This window comes from Petromyzon marinus (assembly GCF_048934315.1).
Source record: "Petromyzon marinus isolate PM22_M1 ecotype Great Lakes invasive population chromosome 76 unlocalized genomic scaffold, UKy_Petmar_22M1.pri1.0 chr76_unloc.3, whole genome shotgun sequence".
NCBI classification, from domain to species: domain Eukaryota; kingdom Metazoa; phylum Chordata; class Hyperoartia; order Petromyzontiformes; family Petromyzontidae; genus Petromyzon; species Petromyzon marinus.
In genome coordinates this window covers 195,914-220,975 of record NW_027422620.1, presented here as the reverse complement: position 1 = coordinate 220,975, position 25,062 = coordinate 195,914, and the positions used below count along the sequence as shown (strand labels likewise).

General features: G+C 44.7%; 2 protein-coding genes across 6 annotated transcripts in view; both read left to right on the top strand.

Annotated features, from left to right (window-relative positions):
- Window positions 1-1,709, top strand: part of LOC116958350 (dual specificity tyrosine-phosphorylation-regulated kinase 4-like) — a 51,742-nt gene extending 50,033 nt beyond the window's left edge. For all 4 annotated transcript variants that reach the window (XM_076058555.1, XM_032980909.2, XM_076058553.1 and 1 more), the window contains one exon: window positions 169-1,709. Coding sequence is in view for 3 of the 4 variants with exons in the window: in XM_032980909.2 (XP_032836800.1) it covers window positions 169-337 (169 nt within the window). In the remaining variant the exon portion in view is untranslated. The remainder of the gene's footprint in view (window positions 1-168) is intronic.
- A 2,083-nt stretch (window positions 1,710-3,792) lies between these two features.
- On the top strand, window positions 3,793-24,365 carry LOC142908211 (uncharacterized). Of its 2 annotated transcripts, none has more exons than XM_076058552.1 (6): window positions 3,793-3,913; window positions 19,924-20,048; window positions 21,069-21,141; window positions 21,789-21,900; window positions 22,007-22,058; window positions 22,613-24,365. In XM_076058552.1, the coding sequence occupies exons 1-6, from the start codon at window positions 3,848-3,850 to the stop codon at window positions 22,923-22,925; spliced, it is 741 nt and encodes a 246-aa protein (XP_075914667.1). In that variant the 5' UTR covers window positions 3,793-3,847; the 3' UTR covers window positions 22,926-24,365. The 2 variants fall into 2 exon arrangements, with proteins under 2 accessions (XP_075914667.1, XP_075914666.1); XM_076058551.1 differs by having other exon boundaries at window positions 3,796-3,937.
- Window positions 24,366-25,062: the final 697 nt, after the last annotated feature.

Here is a 25,062-nt window from a genome sequence, read left to right as displayed (position 1 = left end):
GCACAAGTGGAATATCTGATGGCCTTCTCAGCAGCAGATGGTCTAAGATGGTATTGACAACCGCAGAACACTGCTGCTGCTTCTGTAAGTTTATAGAGCTACTTGGAGATGAACGTGAAGTCTTCAATCATTCTCAACCTCTCCACGTGTGTCTGTGCATCACAACAGGTGGGATCCGGCCGAGCGCCTGACACCTGAACAGGCACTGGCCAACAGCTGGCTGCAGGAACCAGGGTCAGCCATCTGCAGGACTACTACCACCACCACCACGACCACCATGACCATCACCGCGATTACGACCACCACCACCATGCTGCCCTCCCCACTCGCCCAGTAGGATCTTTCATGCTCCACTTCCACAGAGGCCTATCTTGGCAACGTTGGTACCAATCATCAGCAAATCGAATCATCTTCATTTGCTTCTGTCCCACATCGGTCCTCTTGTCAATCCCGTGCCGCACCCAAAAGCTGCTAGACATGCAGTGGCTTGGCTTGCGGGCTACCATGACCTAGCCAACCAGCATCGCCTGCAGGATGAGCTCACTAAATGGGACTGTCTATGCCATCAAATACCCTCAGTGTGGGTGATTGATGTGTGTGGGGATTGTGATGTCGTGTGTTGTTTGTGCCGTGCGAGTGTGTGAGGATGGCAATCTGTCAACCCCTTATCAGTGCCTACCTTATTACATACCGATTCAGACCTTATTGGTCACCCCGTGCCCATTATAAATCTCAAAGTTCATCTTACAGTGTCCCATCACAAGGGAGAAACACAGACAAATCGACAAAAATTATGCTACTAATCAAAAAAGTTTTACTTATTAATTTTGATAATTGGTGTTGTGGTGCCACAACCGCGAAGCAAATCCGCAAGCGCCACAACTCCCCCCTGGCCCCTGCACTGAACACACACCCACACACAGCACTTGCACCCACGTAGTGTTATTTTATTTTATCAATTTATTATTTTATTCTCATTCTACGTGACTTTACCGAAAGAACCAAAGAAGATGAATCATTGCAGTCACGAAAGCTTTAAATCGAAATTGTGAGTAACTCATTGTGGTTGGCCCAGGGAACCTTTTCTTTCTGCGCCCATACAATTTTATTCATTCTACGTGACTTTACCGAAAGAACCAAAGAAGAGTTACTCACAACATTGGGGGAAGGACGGAGGCTGGAATATTAGGCAAGAAAAGTGCAAGCGCCCTTCCAGACAATGGGCAACGAGGGACAATGGGTGGCCAGCGACCGCAGCCGTGGACTATAGCAAACAGGGCATTTGAAATGAGGGGCTTAGGCCACGGTAGAGATGGTTGAGAGGGACGATGGCGCAGGTAAGCGCACGATTGGCTGTGTGGTACAACGTCACCCTGGGCCTTTGAAGTTTAGAGAATAAAAAGAGTAGCCCAGGACGATTTTAGAGCTCTTGTCTTCAACCTCCGGGCCGTCAAGACCCTCCTCGTGCCGCTCGCAGCATCCGTGTGATGCCAGCGAGTGCTGCTACGAGGCAGTGATAGGTAAAGTTTTCTCTCGTCCTTCTCCCTCCGACTCTCCCAGCGTCCGTGCGACGCCGTGAGTACAGCTTCGAGGTACGTGGCAAGACGTTTGAGTGACTGGGTTCGTAGGCAGAGTTAGGCTGAGCTCTTCTCGCAAAATATTCCCCCCAGGTAGTGTGTATTTGCGCCATTAATAAACTTTAGTACAGAGTTTGGGTGCGGTGTGATTTCTGTGTGGGTGGGTGGAACGTCGGCGTGGTGTTGGTAATTTGAGTGTGTGTGAGGCGCGCGTGTATTAAAAACATAAACGACCGCCGACGCTCGCGCGTCCGTGCAGCCGCGCGTGTGTGTTAAATTTATCGTCAGGGGCACGCGCGCGTGCTCGTCGCCGCCGTAGCATTAGTGTTAGCGTGTGTGCGCGTGTGGAATAACCCCGTGCGGCGGTGAGCCAGCGTTTTAGCGATGTCCCTCGGAGGGGGCGCTAACACGGGGGGGCCGATCACCCGGTCGGCGGGGGCCCAGCGGGGACCGATCTACGCAGTGGAGGAGGGAGTGGAGGGGGCAAACATTGCACCCCACCTGCCCAGCGAGGGCGGTGGGGCGGACGTCATCCCTCACAGTGTCAATGATGCTGCTTATTATGCTGCTGTCTGTGATCTTGCATGCTGATGCTGCTACTTGCTTGATATGTGGATGCACGTATGGGGATCGCTCCTCTCCAGAGTAAAACTAAAAAAAGTTATATCTTGACTTAAAGCTTTCATGACTGCAGGAATTGGGTCTTTCGTGAACATAAGGCAGATCTGAAATACGGTAGGACCAATACCTCGGCCATGGCTGATCATTGTTTTAATGCGGTGGGCTCACACAAAATTGATTTCTCCAAGACGAAGGTACTTTGCAAGCCCACTGGCTATCAACAAAGATTTGTTCATGAAGCCGTTCAGATATATAGACACAGACAATTTCAACCGAGAAGATGGGTACAAATTGAGCAATCATTTGGAAGGACGTTATTAACCAGTTGAAGTCATAATTGACTGTGATGTTTCCATCCTACCTTCTGATGTTGTTATTTTCGACTCTGATTTTACTTTATCAGGTTAAATGTCTCACACTAACAAAGCCACTTTCGCTCACGTCCTCGATGTGGCAGCAGCTCTGCGATCTTACGTTGACATGCTAATCTCTCATTACAATAGCCGCATCCGCGCCCTCGGTGTGGAAGTCCCCCTCCGAACCTACATTAACATGCAAATTTCTCACTTTTAACATCACTAGCCCCGCCCATGTAGTTTGTAACCCTTGGGGGCCATCCATAAATGACGTCACGCACCTGGGGAGGGGGGGTCAGACATTTGTGACGATGTGTGACGGGAGGTGGGGGTTGAGAAATGTGACGTCACATCAAAATGCGCAACTTTAAATAAATATAGGCAACACGTTCAACTTAAATTTGTATTTAAAGCTTTCGTGACTGCAGGGATTCATATTCTTGGTTCTTTCGGTAAAGTCACGTAGTTTTCACACCTGATGATGATTGCTTGTGTTGCAGTAGAAACGTCGTGAGAATTGTATTGTTTTATATTTTTATTATTTTATTGTTTCCCTTCTACGTGACTTTACCGAAAGAACCAAGAATACGTTCTACTTAATTAAATAGACTTTTTAATAAATACTCTTTTTGAAATAAATGTTTACTCCTACAACATCAGAGTGCAGCAGCACATAAAATACGCACTACAATGATAATAGCTTAAAGCAGATTTTTTGTGGGGGGGGGGGGGCAGAGCTTTGTGACGTCATATTTTAGGGGGGTCTGACTTTTTGTTACGCCGTGTGACGAAGGGGGGGGGGGTCAAAAATAGTCCAAACTCGAGTGACGTCATTTATGGACGGCCCCTTGGGCTACACCCATTTCAAACCTTTAAAACAGCCTGCCTCAGCAGCTTTCCCCCTCCTTTTATCTTCCTGATGACGATTTTTTGTTATTATTTTTGTTCTACGTCACTTTACCGAAAGACCCGCATGAAAAAGTTATCCCACGACTTTTTTTGGCCGTATGTTGTTATTGCCTGCAATGAAACGGCTGTAAGCCGTAAGGAACTGAACACTTAGTTTCCCTGTACAAGAATACGGAGTAAACCGTATGTGTTGACAGCTATGGGATGGCTGAGATATCCTCTACATTTGTATTTGCTTCGCGTGGTTGTTTCAGGATGTCACGTTCCGCGCTTGTCTTGTTTAAACTATAAATGACGTCACGGCGTACATGACCTTAAAGGTAAACTAGTGACGTCACGCCACGCGGGCGTTCGGGAAAAAAGGGCGGGAAACTCGCAACCGCAATGGCGGCGCAAGGAGGGGAGAGGGAGGAGGAGGAGGCGGCGATGAGGAGCCCTGAGGAGACGTCGGTGAGGAGCCCTGAGGAGACGTCGGTGAGAGCGACTCCCTTGCCTCTGTCAGCACGATCAATCCACCTCCTCACGACTCCTCTCTATCTGCCTCTCTCTTTCTGCGTGTGAGTTTGTGTAAGGGTTCAGGATCTGTATCCATACTGGAGGAATCCGATGAGCCACAAAGCTCTTTTACACACCTCCAGTAATCAGTTCTTCCACTGCGGTGGTGGCCGCCTACCCAGGACCCCTCTCCAACCCGCAGTGGCCGGGTCTCGGCTCATCCTGAGGGGAAATAAGTTCACGACTGTGGTGGCTGCTGCGATGACTGCTTAGGCAACGCGGTCCAAACCTCCCCCAGAGACCGGACTGCCGCTGAGGATTAGGAGGAGACGGACTCTGCCCTCGGTGGCCCCCGCAGTGACAATCAACAACGTCTTTAAAATCAATCAGTGCGAGCGTGTGACATAGCTGCCAACCCATAATAATTATCAGTGCCCGACCTTATTACGGGACAATTTAGACCTCCAAAGTCCCATCACAAGGGAGAAACACTAACATAATAACACTACAGTGTTAGTATGAAGGCCGCTTGTGTTGTGGCCGAAACGTCGTGAGAATATTACTGTGTTATTTTATCAATTTATTATTTTATTCTCATTCTACGTGACTTTACCGAAAGAACCAAAGAAGATGAATCATTGCAGTCACGAAAGCTTTAAATCGAAATTTAAACACTAACAAATAGGCACATTCGTTTTGCCCGCATTGAAACGGCTGTACGCCGCATGGGCTTGAAAACTCAATTTTCCAGTACAAGAATACGGCTAAACCGTGTGGGTTGACAGCGGTGGTGGTGGTGGTTCCTTGTCTGTATTTCGATGCACAGAGCCACCGCTGTCGACTTGTCTCGATGCGTTCCGCTCATTGACCTCCAGGTATTCGTTCGCGAGTCGGGGGCGCTGCTGCTGCCGCTGCTGTCCGCGCGATGCCGCTCGAGGCATTGGCGGGGCTCCGTTCTGAGTTTGGCACCGGCCGCCTCTTGGTAGTATTATTATAACTATCATAACCACTACTGTTACAACCACACGGTAGTGTTATTATAACTACGACTGTTACAACCACACGGTAGTGTTATTATAACTACTACTGTTACTACCACACTGTAGTGTTATTATAACTACTACTGTTACTACCACACCGTAGTGTTATTATAACTACTACTGTCACTACCACACTGTAGTGTTATTATAACTACTACTGTTACTACCACACGGTAGTGGTATAACTACTACTGTTACTACCACACTGTAGTGTTATAACTACTACTGTTACTACCTCACCGTAGTGTTATTATAACTACTACTGTTACTACCACACTGTAGTGTTATTATAACTACTACTGTTACTACCACACTAGTGTTATTATAACTACTACTGTTACTACCACACTGTAGTGTTATTGTAACTACTGTTACTACCACACGGTAGTGTTATTATAACTACTGTTACTACCACACTGTAGTGTTATTATAACTACTACTGTTACTACCACACTGTAGTGTTATTATAACTACTACTGTTACTACCACAGGGTAGTGTTAAAACTACTACTGTTACTACCACACTGTAGTGTTATTATAACTACTACTGTTACTACCTCACCGTAGTGTTATTATAACTACTACTGTTACTACCACACTGTAGTGTTATTATAACTACTACTGTTACTAACACACCGTAGTGTTATTATAACTAGAATAACTATTACTACCACACCATAGTGTTATTATAACTACTGCCATTACTACCACACCGTAGTGTTATTATAACTACTACTGTTACTACCACACGGTAGTGTTATTATAACTACGACTGTTACTACCACATAGTAGTGTTATTATAACTACTCTGTTACTACCACACTGTAGTGTTATTATAACTACTACTGTTACTACCACACTGTAGTGTTATTATAACTACTACTGTTACTACCACACTGTAGTGTTATTATAACTACTACTGTTACTACCACACTAGTGTTATTATAACTACTACTGTTACTACCACACTGTAGTGTTATTATAACTACTACTGTTACTACCACACGGTAGTGTTATTATAACTACTACTGTTACTACCACACTGTAGTGTTATTATAACTACTACTGTTACTAACACACCGTAATGTTATAACTAGCATAACTACTACTATTACTACCACACCGTAGTGTTATAACTACTACTGTTACTATCACACTTTGGTGTTATAACTAGTATCACTATTTCTGTTACTATCACACCATAGTGTTATTATAACTAGTATCACTATTTCTTATACTACCCTACCGTAGTGTTATAACTACTACTGGTACTACCACGCCGTAGTATTATAACTATTATTACTACCACGCCGTAGTATTATAACTATTATAACTGCTACTGTTACTACTACACCGTAAAGTTTCGATTTAAAGCTTTCGTGACTGCAGGGATTCATCTTATTGGTTATTTTGGTAAAGTCACGTAGAAGGGAAATAAAATAATACGAATAAAACAATAAGATAAAATTCTCACGACGTTTCGGCCACAACACAAGCAGCCATCCTCAGGTGAAGAGACAGAGCTGTCGGAAAGACAGCGCTCCAATGAACACCGCTAAGCTTGGCAGCGTATTTCAAGCTGGGTGAGGACGGCTGCTTCTGTTGTGGCCGAAACGTCGTGAGAATTTTATTTTATGATGTTTTATTTTTGATTATTTTATTATTTCCCTTCTACGTTACTTTACCGAAAGAACCAAGAAGATACTGCACCGTAGTTGTATTATAACTATTATAACTACTGTTACTACCACACCGTAGTGTTATTATGACTATCATAACTACTACTGCTACTACCATACCATAGTATTATTATAACTCATAACTACTACTGTTACTACCACACCGTAGTATTATTACTATTACTACCACACCGTGGTGTTATTATGACTAGTATCACTATTACTACCACACCGTAGTATTATAACTATCACTGTTATTACCACACCGTAGTATTATACCTATTATAACTACTACTGTGTCTACCACACCGTAGTGTTATTATAACTACTACTGTTACTACCACACCTTAGTGTTATAACTAGTATCACTACTTCTGTTACTACCACACCATAGTGTTATTATAACTAGTATCACTTTTTCTTGTACCACCCTACCATAGTGTTATAACTACTACTGTTACTACCACGCTGTAGTATTATAACTATTACTACCACACCGTTGTATTATAACTATATTACCTGCTACTGTTACTACTACACCGTAAAATTTCGATTTAAATATTTCGTGACTGCAGGGATTCATCTTATTGATTCTTTCGGTAAAGTCACGTAGAAGGGAAATAAAATAATACAAGTAAAACATAATAAAATAAAATTCTCACGACGTTTCGGCCACAACACAAGCAGCCGTCCTCAGGTGAAGAAACAGAGCTGTCGGAAAGACAGCGCTCCAATGAACACTGCTAAGCTTGGCAGTGTATTTCAAGATGGGTGAGGACGGCTGCTTCTGTTGTGGCCGAAATGTCGTGAGAATTTTATTTTATGATGTTTTATTTTTGATTATTGTATTATTTCCCTTCTACGTGACTTTACCGAAAGAACCAAGAAGATACTGCACCGTAGTTGTATTATAATTATTATAACTACTGTTACTACAACACCGTAGTGTTATTATAACTTCTCCTACTACCACACCGTAGTGTTATTATAACTAGTATCACTACTACTGTTACTACCACACCGTAGTCTTATTATAACTAGTATCACTGCTACTGTTATTACCACACCGTAGTGTTATTATAAATAGTATCACTATTCCTGTTACTACCACACCGTAGTATTATAACTATTATAACTGCTACTGTTACTACTACACCGTAGTTGTATTATAACTACTGTTACTACCACACCGTAGTGTTATTATAACTTATCATAAGTTCTACTGTTACTACCATACCGTAGTGTTATTATAACTACTACTTTTACTACCACATCGTAGTGTTATTATAACTAGTATAACTACTACTGTTACTCCCACACCATAGTGTTATAACTACTACTGTTACTACCATACCGTAGTATTATAACTACTACTGTTACTACCACTGTCGTATATAACTACTACTATTACTTCTACACCGTAGTGTTATTATAACTACTACTGTTACTACCACACCATAGTAGTATTATAACTATCATAGCTACTACTGCTACTACCACACCATAGTATTATTATAAATATAACTACTACTGTTACTACCATACCATAGTGTTGTTATAACTACTACTGCTACTACCACACCATAGTATTACTATAACTAGTATCACTACTACTGTTACTACCACACCGTAGTGTTATTATAACTACTACTGTTACTACCACACCGTGGTGTTATTATAACTAGTATTACTATTCCTGTTATTACCACACCGTAGTATAACTATTATCACTTATATTGCTACTACTACACCGTAGTTGTATTGTAACTACTGTTAATTCCACACCGTAGTGTTATGAAAACTATCATAACTAATACTGTTACTACCATACCGTAGTGATATTATAACTACTGCTGTTACTACCTTACCATAGTGTTGTTATAACTACTACTGCTACTACCACACCGTAGTGTTATTATAACTAGTATCACTACTACTGTTACTACCACACCGTAGTGTTATAACTAGTTTCACTATTCCTGTTACTACCACACCGTATTATAACTATTATAGCTGCTACTGTTACTACTTCACCGTAGTTGTATTATAACTGCTGTTACTACCACACCGTAGTGTTATAACTTATACTGCTACTACCACACCGTTGTGTTATAACTAGTATCACTACTACTGTTACTACCACACCGTAGTGTTATTATAACTAGTATCACTATTCCTGTTACTACCACACCATAGTATTATAACTATTATAACTGCTACTGTTACTACTACACCGTAGTTGTATTATAACTACTGTTACTACCACACCATAGTGTTATTATAACTATCATGACTACTACTGTTACTACCATACCATAGTGTTATTATAACTACTACTGTTACTACCACATCGTAGTGTTATTATAACTAGTATAACTACTACTGTTACTCTCACACCATAGTATTATAACTACTACTGTTACTACCACACCGTAGTATTATACCTACTACTGTTACTACCACACTCTAGTATTATAACTACTATTACTTCTACACCGTAGTGTTATAAATACTACTGTTACTACCACACCATAGTAGTATTATAACTATCATAAATACTACTGCTACTACCACACCATAGTATTATAAATATAACTACTACTGTTACTACCATACCATTGTGTTGTTATAACTACTACTGCTACTACCACACCATAGTATTATTATAACTAGTATCACTACTGTTACCACCACACCGTAGTGTTATTATAACTAGTATCACTATTACTGTTACTACCACACTGTTGTATTATAACTATTATAACCGCCACTGTTACTACCACACCGTAGTATTATTTAACTAGTATCACTATTCCTGTTACCACCACACCATAGTATTATAACTTATATAACTGCTACTGTTACTACTACACCGTAGTTGTATTTGAACTACTGTTACTACCACACCGTGGTGTTATTATAACTATCATAAGTACTACTGTTACTACCACACCGTAGTGTTATTATAACTATCATAACTACTGTTTCTACCATACCGTAGTGTTATAACTACTACTGTTACTACCACATCGTAGTGTTATTATAACTAGTATAACTGCTACTGTTACTCCCACACCATAGTGTTATAACTACTACTGTTACTACCACACCGTAGTATTATAACTACTACTATTCTACACCGTAGTTTTATTATAACTACTACTGTTACTACCACACCATAGTAGTTTTATAACTATCATAACTACTATTATTATAACTTTCATAAATACCACTGTTACTACCACACCATACTATTATAACTACTACTGTTACTACTACACCGTAGTGTTATTATAACTATCATAACGACTACTGTTTCTTCCATACCGTCGTGTTATTATAACTACTACTGTTACTACCACATCGTAGTGTTATTATAACTATCATAAGTACTACTGTTACCACCACACCATAGTATTATTATAACTATCACAAGTACTACTGTTACTACCACACCATAGTATTTTAACTACTACTGTTACTACCACACCATAGTATTATAACTAGTATAACTATTGCTGTTACTACCAAACCGTAGTGTTATTATAACTTCTACTGTTACTACCACACCGTGGTGTTATTATAACTAGTATAACTACTACTGTTACTACCATACCGTAGTGATATTATAACTACTACTGTTACTACCACACCGTAGTATTATAACTATCATAAGTACTACTGTTACTACCACACCATAGTATTATTATAACTATCATAAATACTACTGTTACTACCACACCATAATATTATAACTACTACTGTTACTACCACAACGTAGTATTATAATTATCATAACTACTACTGTTACTACCACACCGTAGTTTTATTATAACTACTACTGTTACTACCACACCGTAGTGTTATTATAACTAGTATCACTATTACTGTTACTACCACACCGTAGTGTTATTATAACTATTATCACTATTACTGTTACTACCACACCATAGTATTATAACTATTATAACCACTACCGTTACTACTACACCGTAGTTGTATTATAACTATTATAACTACTGTTACTACCACACCGTAGTATTAGCATAACTACTGCTGTTACTACCACACTGTGGTGTTATTATAACTAGTATAACTACTACTGTTACTACCATGCCGTAGTGATATTATAACTACTACTGTTACTACCACACCGTAGTATTATAACTATCATAAGTACTACTGTTACTACCACACTATAGTATTATAACTACTATTGTTACTCCCACACCATAGTATTATAACTATCATAACTACTACTGTTACTACCACACCGTAGTATTATTATAACTACTGTTGCTACCACACCGTAGTATTATTATAACTATCATAAGTACTTCTGTTACTACCACACCATAGTATTATTATAACTTTCATAAATACTACTGTTACTACCACACCATAGTATTATAACTACTACTGTTACTACCACACCGTAGTGTTATAACTATCATAAGTACTACTGTTTCTACCATACCGTAGTGTTATTATAACTACTACTGTTACTACAACTAGTATAACTACTACTGTTACTCCCACACCATAGTGTTATAACTACTACTATTACTTCTACACCGTAGTTTTATTATAACTACTACTGTTACCACCACACAATAGTAGTATTATAACTATCATATCTACTACTGCTACTACCACACCATAGTATTATAACTAGTATCACTACTACTGTTAATACCACACCGTAGTTTTCTTATTACTAGTATCACTATTACTGTTTCTACCACACCGTAGTATTATAACTATTATAACCGCTACTGTTACGACCACACCATAGTATTATTATCACTATCATAACTACTACTGTTACTACCATACCATAGTGACATTATAACTACTACTGTTACTACCACACCGTAGTATTATAATAACTACTACTGTTACTACCACGCCGTGGTGTTATTATTACTAGTATACCTACTACTGTTACTACCATACCGTAGTGATATAACTACTACTGTTACTACCACACTGTAGTATTATTATAACTATCATAAGTACTACTGTTACTACCACACCATAGTATTATGACTAGTATAACTACTACTGTTACTACCACACCGTAGTGTTATTATTACTATCATAACTACTACTGCTACTACCACACCATAGTATTATTATAAATATAACTACTACTGTTACTACCATACCATAGTGTTGTTACTACTACTGCTACTACTACTAGTATCACTGTTACTACCACACCGTAGTGTTATTATAACTACTACTGTTACTACCACACTGTAGTGTTATTATAACTACTGTTACCACACCGTGGTGTTATTATAACTGATATAACTACTACTATTACTACATACCATAGTGATATTATAACTACTACTGTTACTACCACACCGTAGTATTATTATAACTATCATAACTACTACTGTTACTACCACACCATAGTATTGTAATTGCTACTGTTACTACCACACCGTAGTGTTATAACTATCATAACTACTACTGTTACTACCATACCGTAGTGTTATTATAACTACTGTTACTACCACATGGTAGTGTTATTATAACTAGTATAACTACTACTGTTACTCCCACATGGGGGGGGGGGGTCATCATTGGGTCTTTCTCCCTTTTCAAAGAAGCTCTCTAGCGACATTTGTTTTTTTACTCATTGTGGCTACTAGGGGTTAGAGCTTTTGTGCTTACCAACACCGTGACTGAGACAAGTGCGCAGTGCAGGAAACAGGCACGGACGGAAGTGGTAAATAAAATCATGGGCGGGCCACGCGCAGACTCATTGCTCTCACCTCCTGCTGTGTGGCCCGGTTCCTAACAGGCCACGGACCGGTACCGGTCCGCGGCCCGGGAGTTGGGGACCCCTGCTCTACACGACGTGTCGCCGAAGTCGCTCATTACACTACTAGTGTTATTATTGTAGTGGGTTCGAATTAGGTGCACACAACTTGGAGGCAACACTATTTATTATAACAGTAACCACCTTCCTAATCTCACTAACACTCTGGGAACACGACACAGCATGACCAAGGCAGGCAACGGGCTGCCTGGTCATGAACGACGATCGGGGACTTGTGGACCGATGATGACGTCTTCACTCCGGAGTTGAACTGCCCCAGCTCTGCGTTCACACCCCCCTTATAACCGCTGTGGCATGGCTGGCTCCGCCCAGGCCACGCCTCTCTTCTCGTACCTTCGGGAAGGTCCGGATCCTCAACCACGTAACCCCATCGAGCTCCCCCTTGGGGCCCCTAGCCCCCCTTTGTCCGGTCACGTGTCTTGTGAGTTCACGTAGAGTGTCATGGCCTAACACAACCTCCATGACACCCACCTCCAGTCCCCATATGGGCCAACACAGTATTGACGTCCTATGTCACTACATTATTATAACTACTACCACACCGTAGTATTGTTATAACTATTTTAACTACTACTGTTACTACCACACCGTAGTGTTGTTAGAACTAATACTGTTACTACCACACATTATTACAACTATTATAACTACTACTGTTACTATCACATCGTAGTGTTATGATAAATATTATAACTACTAATGATACTACCACACCGTACTAGTATTATAACTACGACCTACTACCACACCATAGTGTTATTTTAACTACTGCCACACCATAGTATTATTATAACTACTACTGTTACTACCACACCGTAGTATTATTATAACTACCACCATAGTATTATTATAACTACTACTGTTACTACTACACTGTATTATAACTATTATAACTTTTTTTACTACCACACCGTAGTATAACTATTATAACTACTTCTGTTACTACCACACCGTAGTAGTCCGGCAAAAAGAACCCCCTACCTCCTCGTGGTGCCGGACGGCAATGCTGTGGTGGGCAGTGCCGTGGGGGGGAGGGCCAATTTAGATTGGCTTTTCCCCTCATGGCGTTTGTAACCACCACAGCGGCTAAATGGGGGCTCTGGATGGGTGCGAGGGGCTGGTAACCCCTCCACCTTCAATTAATTACCACAAAGCCACGGATAAAATATCTAATTAATAAGCTTGTGCCGGAGGCCTCGTGGGGACAGGCGTCTATGATGTCTCCTGGCCAAACCCTATTTGGCGGAGCCAGGAGATTGAATCTTTACCCTCGGGGCTCCTCCAGAAACAACAAAAAGCCACTACGAATGGCCACGTGGAATGTTCGAACACTCACTTTGGAGGAGAGGCTGCCACTCATCTGTCAGGAGCTGGACCAGTACCGCCTGGATCTCTATTCAGGAGGTCCGGTGGACCGGTTCTGGCTCTTGCCACAATGAGGGGTGGACAGTCCTCTACTCGGGGCAGGACACTACCAAACAACAAGGAGTGGCTCTTCTTCTGAACAAAAGAATGGAGGGGGCGTGGGAGCTTGGCGGTGAAGTGTGGGAAGCGGTAAGCCCCAGACTACTTTGGGCTCGCCTTCCCATCAACCGGAGGGCGAGAAGTAGTGGTCGTGGTTACTTATGCTCCCCCCACGAAGACGAACATCCGTGGAGGGATGCAGGCAAGGCCGATGAGTCAGATGCCTTCTATGACGTCCTGTCACAGGTGCTAGCTAAAGTGGCCTCTCGGGAGTCATCCTGTTGGGCGACTTCAATGCCCGAGTTGGTCATGATGCTGGCATCTGGTCTGGAGTGATTGGAAGGCATGAGCCCGATCAGCCCAATAAAAACGGGAGGAGCCTGCTAGATTTTTGTGCAGCCCATGGGCTTGTAATTACCAACACGCTGTTCCGGCATCGGCGCATCGACACAACATCATGGATCCATGCCAGGTCCAAGCAAGAACATCTGCTGGACTACGTAGTGACGGAACAGCGGATGCGGGCCCATTTCCTTGACACCAGGACCTACCGTGGAGCTGATCTGCCTACTGACCATCGACTTGTGATCTGTAAGATGCGCCTGTCATTCTTCCACTCCGGTGGTGGGTGTATACCCAGGATCCCATTCAATCCTAAGGTGGCATGGTCTCACCTAGTGGATGAAAGTTGCAAGCGAGAATGTAATCATCGTTTGCAGCTGGGGTTGGCATTGCCCCCAACTCCTCCAGATGTCGAGGGTAAATGGGCAAGGTTAAGGATTATGACTCATGCAGCAGCAATGGCTGCATTGGGTACACGGTCCAGACCTCCCCAGAGACCGTGGCTGACAGATGAGGTGTTCAGGCTGGCAGAGAAAAAGCAACAGGCCCACTCTCATCGTCTACAGCATCCCACATCAGAGAATGAGGAGGCTTACCGCAGCCTTCGCTCAGAGGTTCGGAGAGCCGTGAAGCACTGCAAGGATGGGTGGTGGTCGCAGGTTTCTGAGGAGATGGAGTCTGCCTCAATGGCCCGCGATCACAAGTCACTATTTAACTCTATCAAAAAGTTACCTGCAGTGTCACACCTATTACCATCATTAGGGGAAAACGGTGATCCAATCTCCGACCCCCAGGAACAGGTTTGCAGATTTGCTGAGCATTTCGGTAAAGTCCTGGGGGAGGGGAAATCCCTCGGCATGGAAAACATCGTGGGACAAAGTTGGGATGACCCTGCTGAGGCTGTGGTGTCTCAAATATTGTAAGAAGAAGTAACCCCCTGTGAGTGGCTGGCTGAGGTGCCATCTTTTGAGGAAGTACTAAAGGCGATCCAGAGTCACAGACCAGGAAAGGCACCGGGCAGAGATGATCTCCCAAGTGAAATGCTGAGGGAGGGTGGCGTTTGTGCACAGACTGCCCTACATGAAGTCATAACAACAGTCTGGACCACTGGACGGGTTCTGCAGGATTGGAAGGATGCCCTTGTGGTCCCCCTCTTTAAGAAGGGGGATCGCACAGACTGTAAGAACTACAGGGGCATCTCACTCCTCAGTGTGCCGGGAAAGGTCCTGGCAAGGATTGTTCAACATCGCCTTACCAGGCACGCTGAGGAGAGGCTTGCAGAGCCCCAATGCGGCCAAGTTTGGAGGTGGGTGAGCTAATGGTGGAGACGATAGGACGGAGTGGTGTACCTTCTTTATGGATTTTTGGTAAGCCATAAAATCTGTGTGGTCTAGCAGCAGAGGGTTTTAAGGAAAGCTGCTTGGTTGGATCGATTAAAGATGTCGAATCAGTCTATCACCCACCTACAAACTGGCCCGATTTCTGTCTGAGACCTTGCAACCATTCACTGGTGAGACCACCTCAGCTTTACTAAACTCAACTCACTTGATGTCTTCAATTAAGAACATCTCACTATCTCCAGGTGATTTGCTTTTGTCAGTTTCGATGTGGTATCTTTGTTTACCAATGTTCCTGTGCCTGACATCATTGCAATCATTGAAGATTTGGTCCAACAAGGACTGAATGCTGATGTGTCCCGGCCCTGGTTAGACACTGCCTCACCAACACTTCACCAGGAAAGGAACATTCTACAAACAAGTTGAAGGTACCCCAATGGGTTCTCCCTTATCTCCAGTTGTAGCCAATATTTCATGGAGAAATTTGAGACAGATGCCATCCAGGCATCCACCCTACGTCCTTTCTTGTGGAAGAGATTCGTAGATGGTAGATGATACGTTCGTCATCTGGCCACATGGCCTACTCCATGCACCCAGCCATCAAATTCACCATGTAGGTGGAAAAGGATGACAAGTTACCATTATTGGATGTTTTAATCCAAAAGAGACCTGATGGCTCAATGGGACACTGTCTACAGGAAAGCCACCCATATGGATGCCTACCTAAAACCTGACTCCCACCACCATCCATCCCAGAAGCATTACCTCATCAAAACTCTATACAGTGGTACCTTGGTATACGACCGCTTTGGAATGTCTAATTTGGTATACGTCATGTTTTGACGAGAAAAAAATGTCTTGGGATACGACGTCTTGCTTGGGATACGACGCGCTTGCTAGAACTTGTATGGGTCGGGATGAGTCACCGCGTCCCCGCGTATACCCCGTTCACGACTGAGACAAAGCGCCGATCCTCAGTCTGCCTGTACAGTAGATCTCGTTCAGTGCACAACCCTTGCTATAACTCTCTGTGTAACAGTATTTTGTGGAATGACCAGACAATGTCACACTTCAGGAACTTTCTTAGAAGAAGACAAAAACAAAACTTCAATGAACAGGTTTTTAGTAAAACTCAAACCTGGTGAGCCTCAACCAGATCCAAGTCTAGAAAAGAAAGAGAAAAACCCCATAATTTCAGCTTCCTGAAGTTTGAATGGAAAGGGACTCTCCTTCCAAAAAAAAACATTTCCTCCCCTTCCTCACCACCATCCTCGTAGGCTATCAACTCCTCTCAGCAAGGTAAAGTGACTTTACATTTTATTTTTATTTCAATTTATTTTAATGTATTTATGCATTTATTTTAATGTATTTATGCATTTATTTTAATTTATGTCTGCATTTTAGTACTAAGTAGTGTCTAGATTATGTTATACAACCCCATTAATGTATAATATGCCAAATAAAATATAATTTGTTATACTCTGGAATGGATTATTTCCTTTCCCTTTTCTTGTGGGAAAAATTAGTTTGGTATACGTCATTTTCGGTATAAGTCCTCCTACCTTCTGGAACTAATTAACGACGTATACCGAGGTACACTGTACCATAGAATAATAATGGATATTCAGACCACACAATCTGTAAAGCTATCACCCCAACCGTTGGGAAAGAACCATCTGAGAACCCAATCAAAACCATCACCTTGCCATACATAGCAGGGGTCACCAAAAATATTTCCAAAATCGTGAGCAAACACGAGATCCAGGTACGATTCAACACAGTACATAAAATTCGTGATTTGATCCCATCTGTGAAGGATGTGATCCCTGAGACGCAATACCTCGGTGTCTACAAACTAAGCTGTGTTTGCGGCAGCAGTTACAATGGGGAAACTAAGCTACATGTCTCGGACTGGGTTCGTGAACACAAGGCAGATCTGAAACAGGGCAGGACCAATACCTCTGCCATGGCTGATCATTATTTTAACGCTGTAGGCACACACAAAATAGATTTTGCCAAGACGAAGGTACTCTGCAAACCCACTGGCTATCAGCAAAGATTCGTTCATGAAGCCAACCAGATATATAAACATAGACACAATTTAAATCGAGATGGGTACAAACTGAGCAATCATTGGAAGGACGTTATTAACCAGTTTAGGTCATAACTGGCTGTGTTGTTCCCTTCCTACCTACCTATGTTAGCAGTTATTTTCAACTTTCTGAGTTACATTCACTAACACAGACACCGTTAGCTGTGTTAGTGAATGGCGGCTTGCCATCCTTTTCCACCTCCATGTGGTGATGGCTCTTTCCGAGCTCTCTCCGAGCTTACATTTACAAGCAAATTTCTTACATTAACATGCTAATCTCTCACACTATAATGGCCACCCCCACAGCTTCGTTTGTCAAGATTTCTCCGATCTTACATTTACATGCAAATTTAATCTCTCGCCCCGCCCACTGACCCTTGGGCGACACCCATCTCAAACCTTTATAACTCCCTGCCTTAGCAGCGCTCCCGCCATATATATTTTTCCTGCCTCAGCAGCTCTCCCACTATATTTTTCACCTGATGACGCTTGCTTGTTATTTTTATTATTTTTCTATCTACGTGGCTTTACCGAAAGACCCAAAGAATATGAATTCCTGCCGTTACAAAAGCTTTAAGTCATGTGTTGTTATTATTACTACTGTGGTTACTACCACACCGTAGTGTTATTATTAGCACTACCATTACTACCACACCACAGCGGTATTACAACTACTGCGGTTACTACCACACCACAGTGTTATTATTATTACTATGGTTAATACAGCACTACCGCTTGGCCGCATCACGGCCAAATATTATACACGCACACACACACACGTGCGCACTCATACACATGTACACTCACACGTACACACTCATACGTACACACTCATACACACATGTACACTCAACAATAACAACAGCCGCTATTCCCCACTAAGTGGCGGTGATGTCACCACGGCACCTGTGCCAGGCTAGGTGCACTTTGAGGCCACGTGAAGTGTCGAAGATTCGCTGACACGAGGTCACGGGACAGACCCAGGTGCCATGGGTTGACTGAGATGACTGGTAGATGCACCAGCTGTGTCCCTTACTGTGTCAACTTGCTGCATTTTAGCTGCCCAGCGCTTCGTTAATTGTTGTGAGCGTCGCTCCTCTGCCCTGAGATGTTGTTTAGGACGACTGCCTCCAACTGCACAGTAACGTCTTTCGCGAGCCTCCTGCATAGAGGCCGATCTTAACACCGCTCAGCTCCACATCCTCCCGTACTGCATCAATCCATCTCTGCTCAAGCCCGTTGCTCTTTTAGCCCCCTCTATATGGACAAACAGAAGCAGCTTGAGCATGTGGTGGTGGGGCATGCGGGCTACATGACCCAGCGAATGCAACGCTGCCTGCCGGAGGAGCTCATTGATGGGACTGTGTCCAGATCATTCAAGAATTTGTGAGCTCCTCACACAATCCAGCCTAGTTAAACCAAGGATGAACCGTAGGCAGGCCAGCCTGAATGTTTCTAACCGGCGCAGATGTTCCATTAGAGGGGTACACATTTCACAAGCACAGAGAAGGCAGGGCATGGCTGTGGCTGAAACGATCCAAAGTTTCATGTGGAGCGACAGACCAGGTAGCTTCCACACAGCATTACACACCCGATTAATAGAGAATGCCGCCTGACTGATTCAGAGTGAGACCTCTGCTGTCAAACCGGAGCTGGTAATAAGCACACTGCCCAGATATGGAAAACTCTCCACTTTACACTCTCTACAAATGCTACATTGTATACGTACACACACATACTGGCACACTTGTACATTTACACACTTGCACACACGTGCACACTCGCACACATGTACACGCATAAAGACAAAGGTCTTGTAGCCTACACAGAATGTTGGGTCAAGTGCTATTAGTGAGCACCTACGAAGGACGGCACTGCACACAAGGAAGGTGGTTTGGCCAGCGCCACGGCCGGCCGCCTTCATCTCCCCCGTGCTGATGTTCACTACACGCCACGCCAGGTTCTCGTATACATCTGAATCTAAGTAAGTTGGTACATTTGTAAATGCGCAACTATTATAAGCCAGGTCCGAAGCATGGTGCGCTATCTGCTACGCGAGCGCCAATTCCCCGTCAGTTGTTTCTGTCGCGGTTGTTGCCGCTGCTGCTCGCACCTGTCACCCTCATCATCGTCCTCCCTGTCGTCGTTGTTGCCTTGCAGCGATCCAGCGTCCCATCTGGCGGCCGCCCACGGCGGGGGTCCCCGTACTTCCAGACCCTCGCCGTGGCCGACTCCCAGCGCCCTGAGCTGGCCTCCCTGAGCTCGCGGGAGGATCTCGACCACTGGTAAAACGGTCGCGGCCGGCCCAAATGGAGTGTGCTTCCTCCCTTCTTACAGTTGGCCCAACTCGGAATTGGAGCTGGGGAAAACGTCCCTAAGTCGGCAGCCTCTTGCCACCAGTGTGACGGTTCAGAACTGGTTTCTAGTGCATTGTACACGATACCCGCTTGACGACTTGAGACTCAGTAAGGTAAACAGAAGGCAGTTTTAACATTTTGTTATTATCAATCACCCTTTCACCCTTGTCTCTACACACCAACCTGCAGCATGTTCAGAACTCATCCAGCTGACCGTTCAGCTACCCACCCTGGTCACCTGCTCCCCATCAGCTGTTCTCTCAATTGGCCATTCGTCCGAATCAGCTCTTTGGAGGCAAGGGTTGGTCACTGGGGAGACAGTCAGCCGGACGTAGTTCTGGCCACCCACTCCCTTCGTGTGCTTGCTAATAGCACTTGCCCCAACAGTCTGGTTAAGACTATACAGGGGATCTTTGATTTGAAGCTTTCGTGACTGCAGGAATCCATCTCTTTGGTTCTTTTGGTAAAGTCACGTAGGTATAAATTAAAATAAATCACGACGTTTCGGGCGCAACACAAGCGTCCGTCATCAGGTGGGAAAGCATGGTCTGCTGCTGAGGCAGACTGTTTTAAAAGGTTTGAAATGGGTGTAGCCCAAGGGTCATAAAGAAGTGGCCAGGGCGAGTGATGTTAATGTGAGGAATTAGCATTAGCATAGCCACTTCCGTGCCCTCGTCGAGGAAGCCGCTCTCCTATCTTATAGTTACATGCTAATTTCTCACATTAACATCACTAGCCCCGGCCACTTCATTATGACCCTTGGGCTACACCCATTTCAAACCTTTTAAACCAGTCTGCCTCAGCAGCAGACCATGCTTTCCCACCTGATGACGGACGCTTGTGTTGCGCCCGAAACATCTTGATTTATTTTATACTTACGTGACTTTACCGAAAGAACGAAAGAGAGGGGATCTTTGTCTTTGTGTTTCCTTATGTGCTAAATAACAGGGGAGATCAAGGATACCCCAAGACAATGCTCACACACACGGACGATGGCACGGACGTCCAGCCATTGGAGGAGGTTAAGTGGATGACCGCACAGTGGCACACATCACTGAACCTATAGATACCACTCATCACCATCATCGATCACTTTGGCTCATCATCACCAGCCCCATACATGGCTTACTACAGTACTCACCATCATCAGTCACTTAACTCCATCCCCAGTCATCACTCACTTATGTGAGCGACATGTGAAGGAGTGTGTGATAGTGGACAAGTGTGAGTAATTATGCGAGTGCAGGGGATCAAGTGAATTAATTTATGCGATTGACCGTATGTTGAAGTAGTGCCTTTGTGCGTGTAAGAGTGGAGACCAGCATTGCAGAGCACTGCGCTACAAACCTAGCGACCCGAGTTCGATTTCCGCTCACGGTCAACACCAACAACGGTTATATGAACCGGTCCTGGGCCTTCCCTTGGCCGACTCGGCCTTAAATTAATACCCAGTGCAGTGTGTAAACATCAGCCCCGGAGAGAGAAAGGCGATCGGGGCAGTGCTGGCCACATCACCCCCTCGTGTGCCGTCCTGGCCTTAACAGATGTTCGCTCACAGCATTTGCCCCGGCGGTCTCTTAAGGTGATAGGAGGAATCTGTCCTCTTGAGTTGGTGACTGAGCGATCGTTTGAGTGACATGGCTCCCTGCCCACACCTCGCCACCACAGAGCGCGGGTGGCACGGCCCAGGATTCGGGTGAGCTCAGCCTCGCGGTTGTGCACGGAGAGCCGGAAGGAAACCCCAATGAGGAAATGGAACTTATCAGCGACGTCCTCTTTGGTAACGAATGCCCTCCCCCTCCACTCCACTCCCATAACTTCTCAGTTTCCTCATTCCGAGTGGAGCAACTTCTGACAACCCCTGTGTTTTCCCTGTCCCCAATTAGACTGTCAAGAAACGCTCGGCATCCTCTTGAGCAAGTGGAAGCAACCCATGAGGTGCGGTCTTGGTCGTGAAGCCAGTTGCGCTGATGCTACCGACGGCAGTATCGCGCTTTTATTCTGCTCTCGGCTTCGTGTGGTGCTCATGAGGGTCCGGCATTCCACCCCACTCCCTCTCCAGCAACTCAACTACTCTCAATGCGAGGCCACTATTCGATTCCGGATTAGATAGTTTGTATGGTCTCGTTATCATTCGTATCGTTTCTCAATTTGTGTGCTCTGTTAGCCCCGGTCTCGCATGGTAGGGATGACGCGCAAACCAACCTGTCGCACCAGTGTCTAATTGACCATCGCCACCATGTGCCTAAATGTAAAAAAAAACGGTCGGAAATAATTTCTCACGCACGCACCCTTGGCGCTTTTATCAGGTGCGTATCGCGTGGCGTGAGTAACGATCGTGTGGTTAGGGTCGGAGCTAGTTTTGTGTTGTTTATTAAAGTCAGGGCCATGGTCCGGTCGGCCCAAGTGCGTTTAGAGTCTGGGCTCCGCTCGGTTTGGGGTGCTGCCGGTGCCGCCACGCTCGTGACACCAGCACTGGCATATCTCCGCAGTTTGAGTGAGCGCTACGAGGAGGAGATGGCAGTGCGAGCCGAGGCTCTGGTCAATTCCGGCAAGCGGCTGGTACAGAGTTACGAGCAGGAGAAGACCCGTCTCGCCGACGGGCTGCTCCATGTTCACGTGCTGCTCTCGGAGGAGTGCCGAGACCCACGCTCGCACAGACGGCTGGATGACGTCGCGGCCGCCGAACCGCCGAACCGCCGAACCACCGACTCGACGGACGACCCCCGACCGACCGCCAGCCTACGGGTGCCCCCACCGAGTAAATTACCCGACATGCATCATCCTGACCCACTGACCAAATAACTTACAGACCGATAACTCGCCACCCCATCCTATGACCCAATAAAACACTTTCGCAACGCGACTATATATATGAACCCGACACCCAACTTGCCCACCCTCTGACTCTATAAGACACCGAGGCCAATACAATACACCGACTTGGTGAAACTCTGACCTGTCAATCGACCCATTTGACTACAAGCCAATCCACCGGATCACCAGCTGACCTACTGATCCAATAAACACTCTAACCTAGTAACTCGCTGCCAACATACTGATCCACCAAATAACCCTATAACCTTGCCAGCTAGGCTCAGACTCAAGACCAGGTGACTGAATAATCCACAAACCCACTGTCCCACCAGGCTATCTCCACTATGAAGGATGGGCCGGTGTTATAAATTAATGTATTTTTGTTCCGCGTTTAGGCAGCACTGCCATTACTTTGCTATAAACGTGTTTAAGCCCAGGAGTGTCTGTGCACTCATCTTTCCCAAATGGAAGCTGCTCGTGGGGGAGGCAACATGTCACGTCTGGCAACGCAAAACTATTGTATAGATAATGGATTTGACTAAAACCACTCGTGCACAAAACCAGTTGAAAAACTATCCTGACATTTTTCTAAATTAATACACACCGCCGCGAGGAGGGTAGTTCCTTAAACACAATGCTCAAAGTGCTCGAGAGACACGGACATATGTTCTCCTGTACGTGCATTACACGTAGTTATGTTCTGTAAACGAGGGCTAATCCAAGGAAAATGTGCACGGTTTCGTCTTTACGATGAACCGCGCTTTCCATTTCACAGCGGTCTGCAGGTTCTGCGATTGTTTAGCTTGAGGCTGTAGTCATCGCTGCGATGCCGTGAAGGAGTCCGCTGATTGGGCTCCTGCGGCTTGTTGTCAATCGAAGGCTCGCGTCGCTGAGCTGTGTGTCGCCAGGCTCGTTCGGAAAACACGACGGTGGCGTCTTCTCTCCCTAGGTGGCTGGGAGGGCTCGGCGGGTTGTTTACAAGTTCTTGGGAGACTCCGCTGTGTTTACACAACCAATGGGGGAGCGACGTAGGCTCGGAATGAACTCGGCAAAATGATATCACTTGAGAAGGCTGCAGATTTGTGTCTGTGTCATTGTCTCGTTACCACCTTTGGGTGAACACTTGGGTGTCACGTGGTGCATTTTATCATTCTCGCGACAGACTGCAAAGGCTGAAGTGGAATTTCCTCACACACCCACAGGTTCTTCCTGATTAAAATTTGGAACGCTACAATATACGCACAGATACACAGCAACATTACCCCCTGTCTTTCCAATATTTCTATAACCGTGCTCGATTCAAGACACTTATTAACTCATATCGGTGACACATTTAATAGTCATGTTTTTCGCTGGCTGTTTTGTGTATTTAGGTCTTTGGGACTGTCTGTGATAAACAAAAAAATAAAATGAGTTCCTTGAGTGTTATCCCCTGCATATGCGTAGACTTTCTTCGGGCACTCCAGTTTCCTGCCACACACGACGACCAATTCAGCTCCTGCCCTCGCCCTCAGGACCCTCTTGGAGATGCAACTTGAGACTACGAATCACTGCACCGCCGCTCCCCGAATGCAGGATATTGCAACATTCGTCAAAATAAAATCCATTGCAGTTATTCTCAGCACAACAACAGACGAAGGCCCCTCCCGTATGTTGCGTCAGTAATGGGGGTAATTTGACCATATTTCACCACGCTGGTGAGTGCGAGTTAGCAAAGCATGGGTGCTGGGGGATCGGTCCAAATGTCGCTCGCCACTGATGCGTGCCGTGGATGGGAATCGAACTTGGATCGCCGGGTTTGTAGCATGATGCACTAAACACTGCGTCACCGCTTCCCAAACGCACGTATTGCACCATGTACTTGTACTGTGCGAAACAAGTATTGTCACACGCGCAAGTCCTCCCTTCTTACATTTGCCATGACGCTTCTCTGAATCCCTTTGCTGGCAGGTGCTCAAGTCATCCACTCGCTCACCATAGCACTGTCATGGGGCAGCTGCAGGGAAGAGGTTTCTGATGGGGGGGGGGGTATCTTTTAAACAGCGCCAGGCACGCCCCCCAATTCTCCATTTCACAGCCTCGAGACGTTTTGCACATTCCTCGCTCTACATTCCCTCCAGGATGC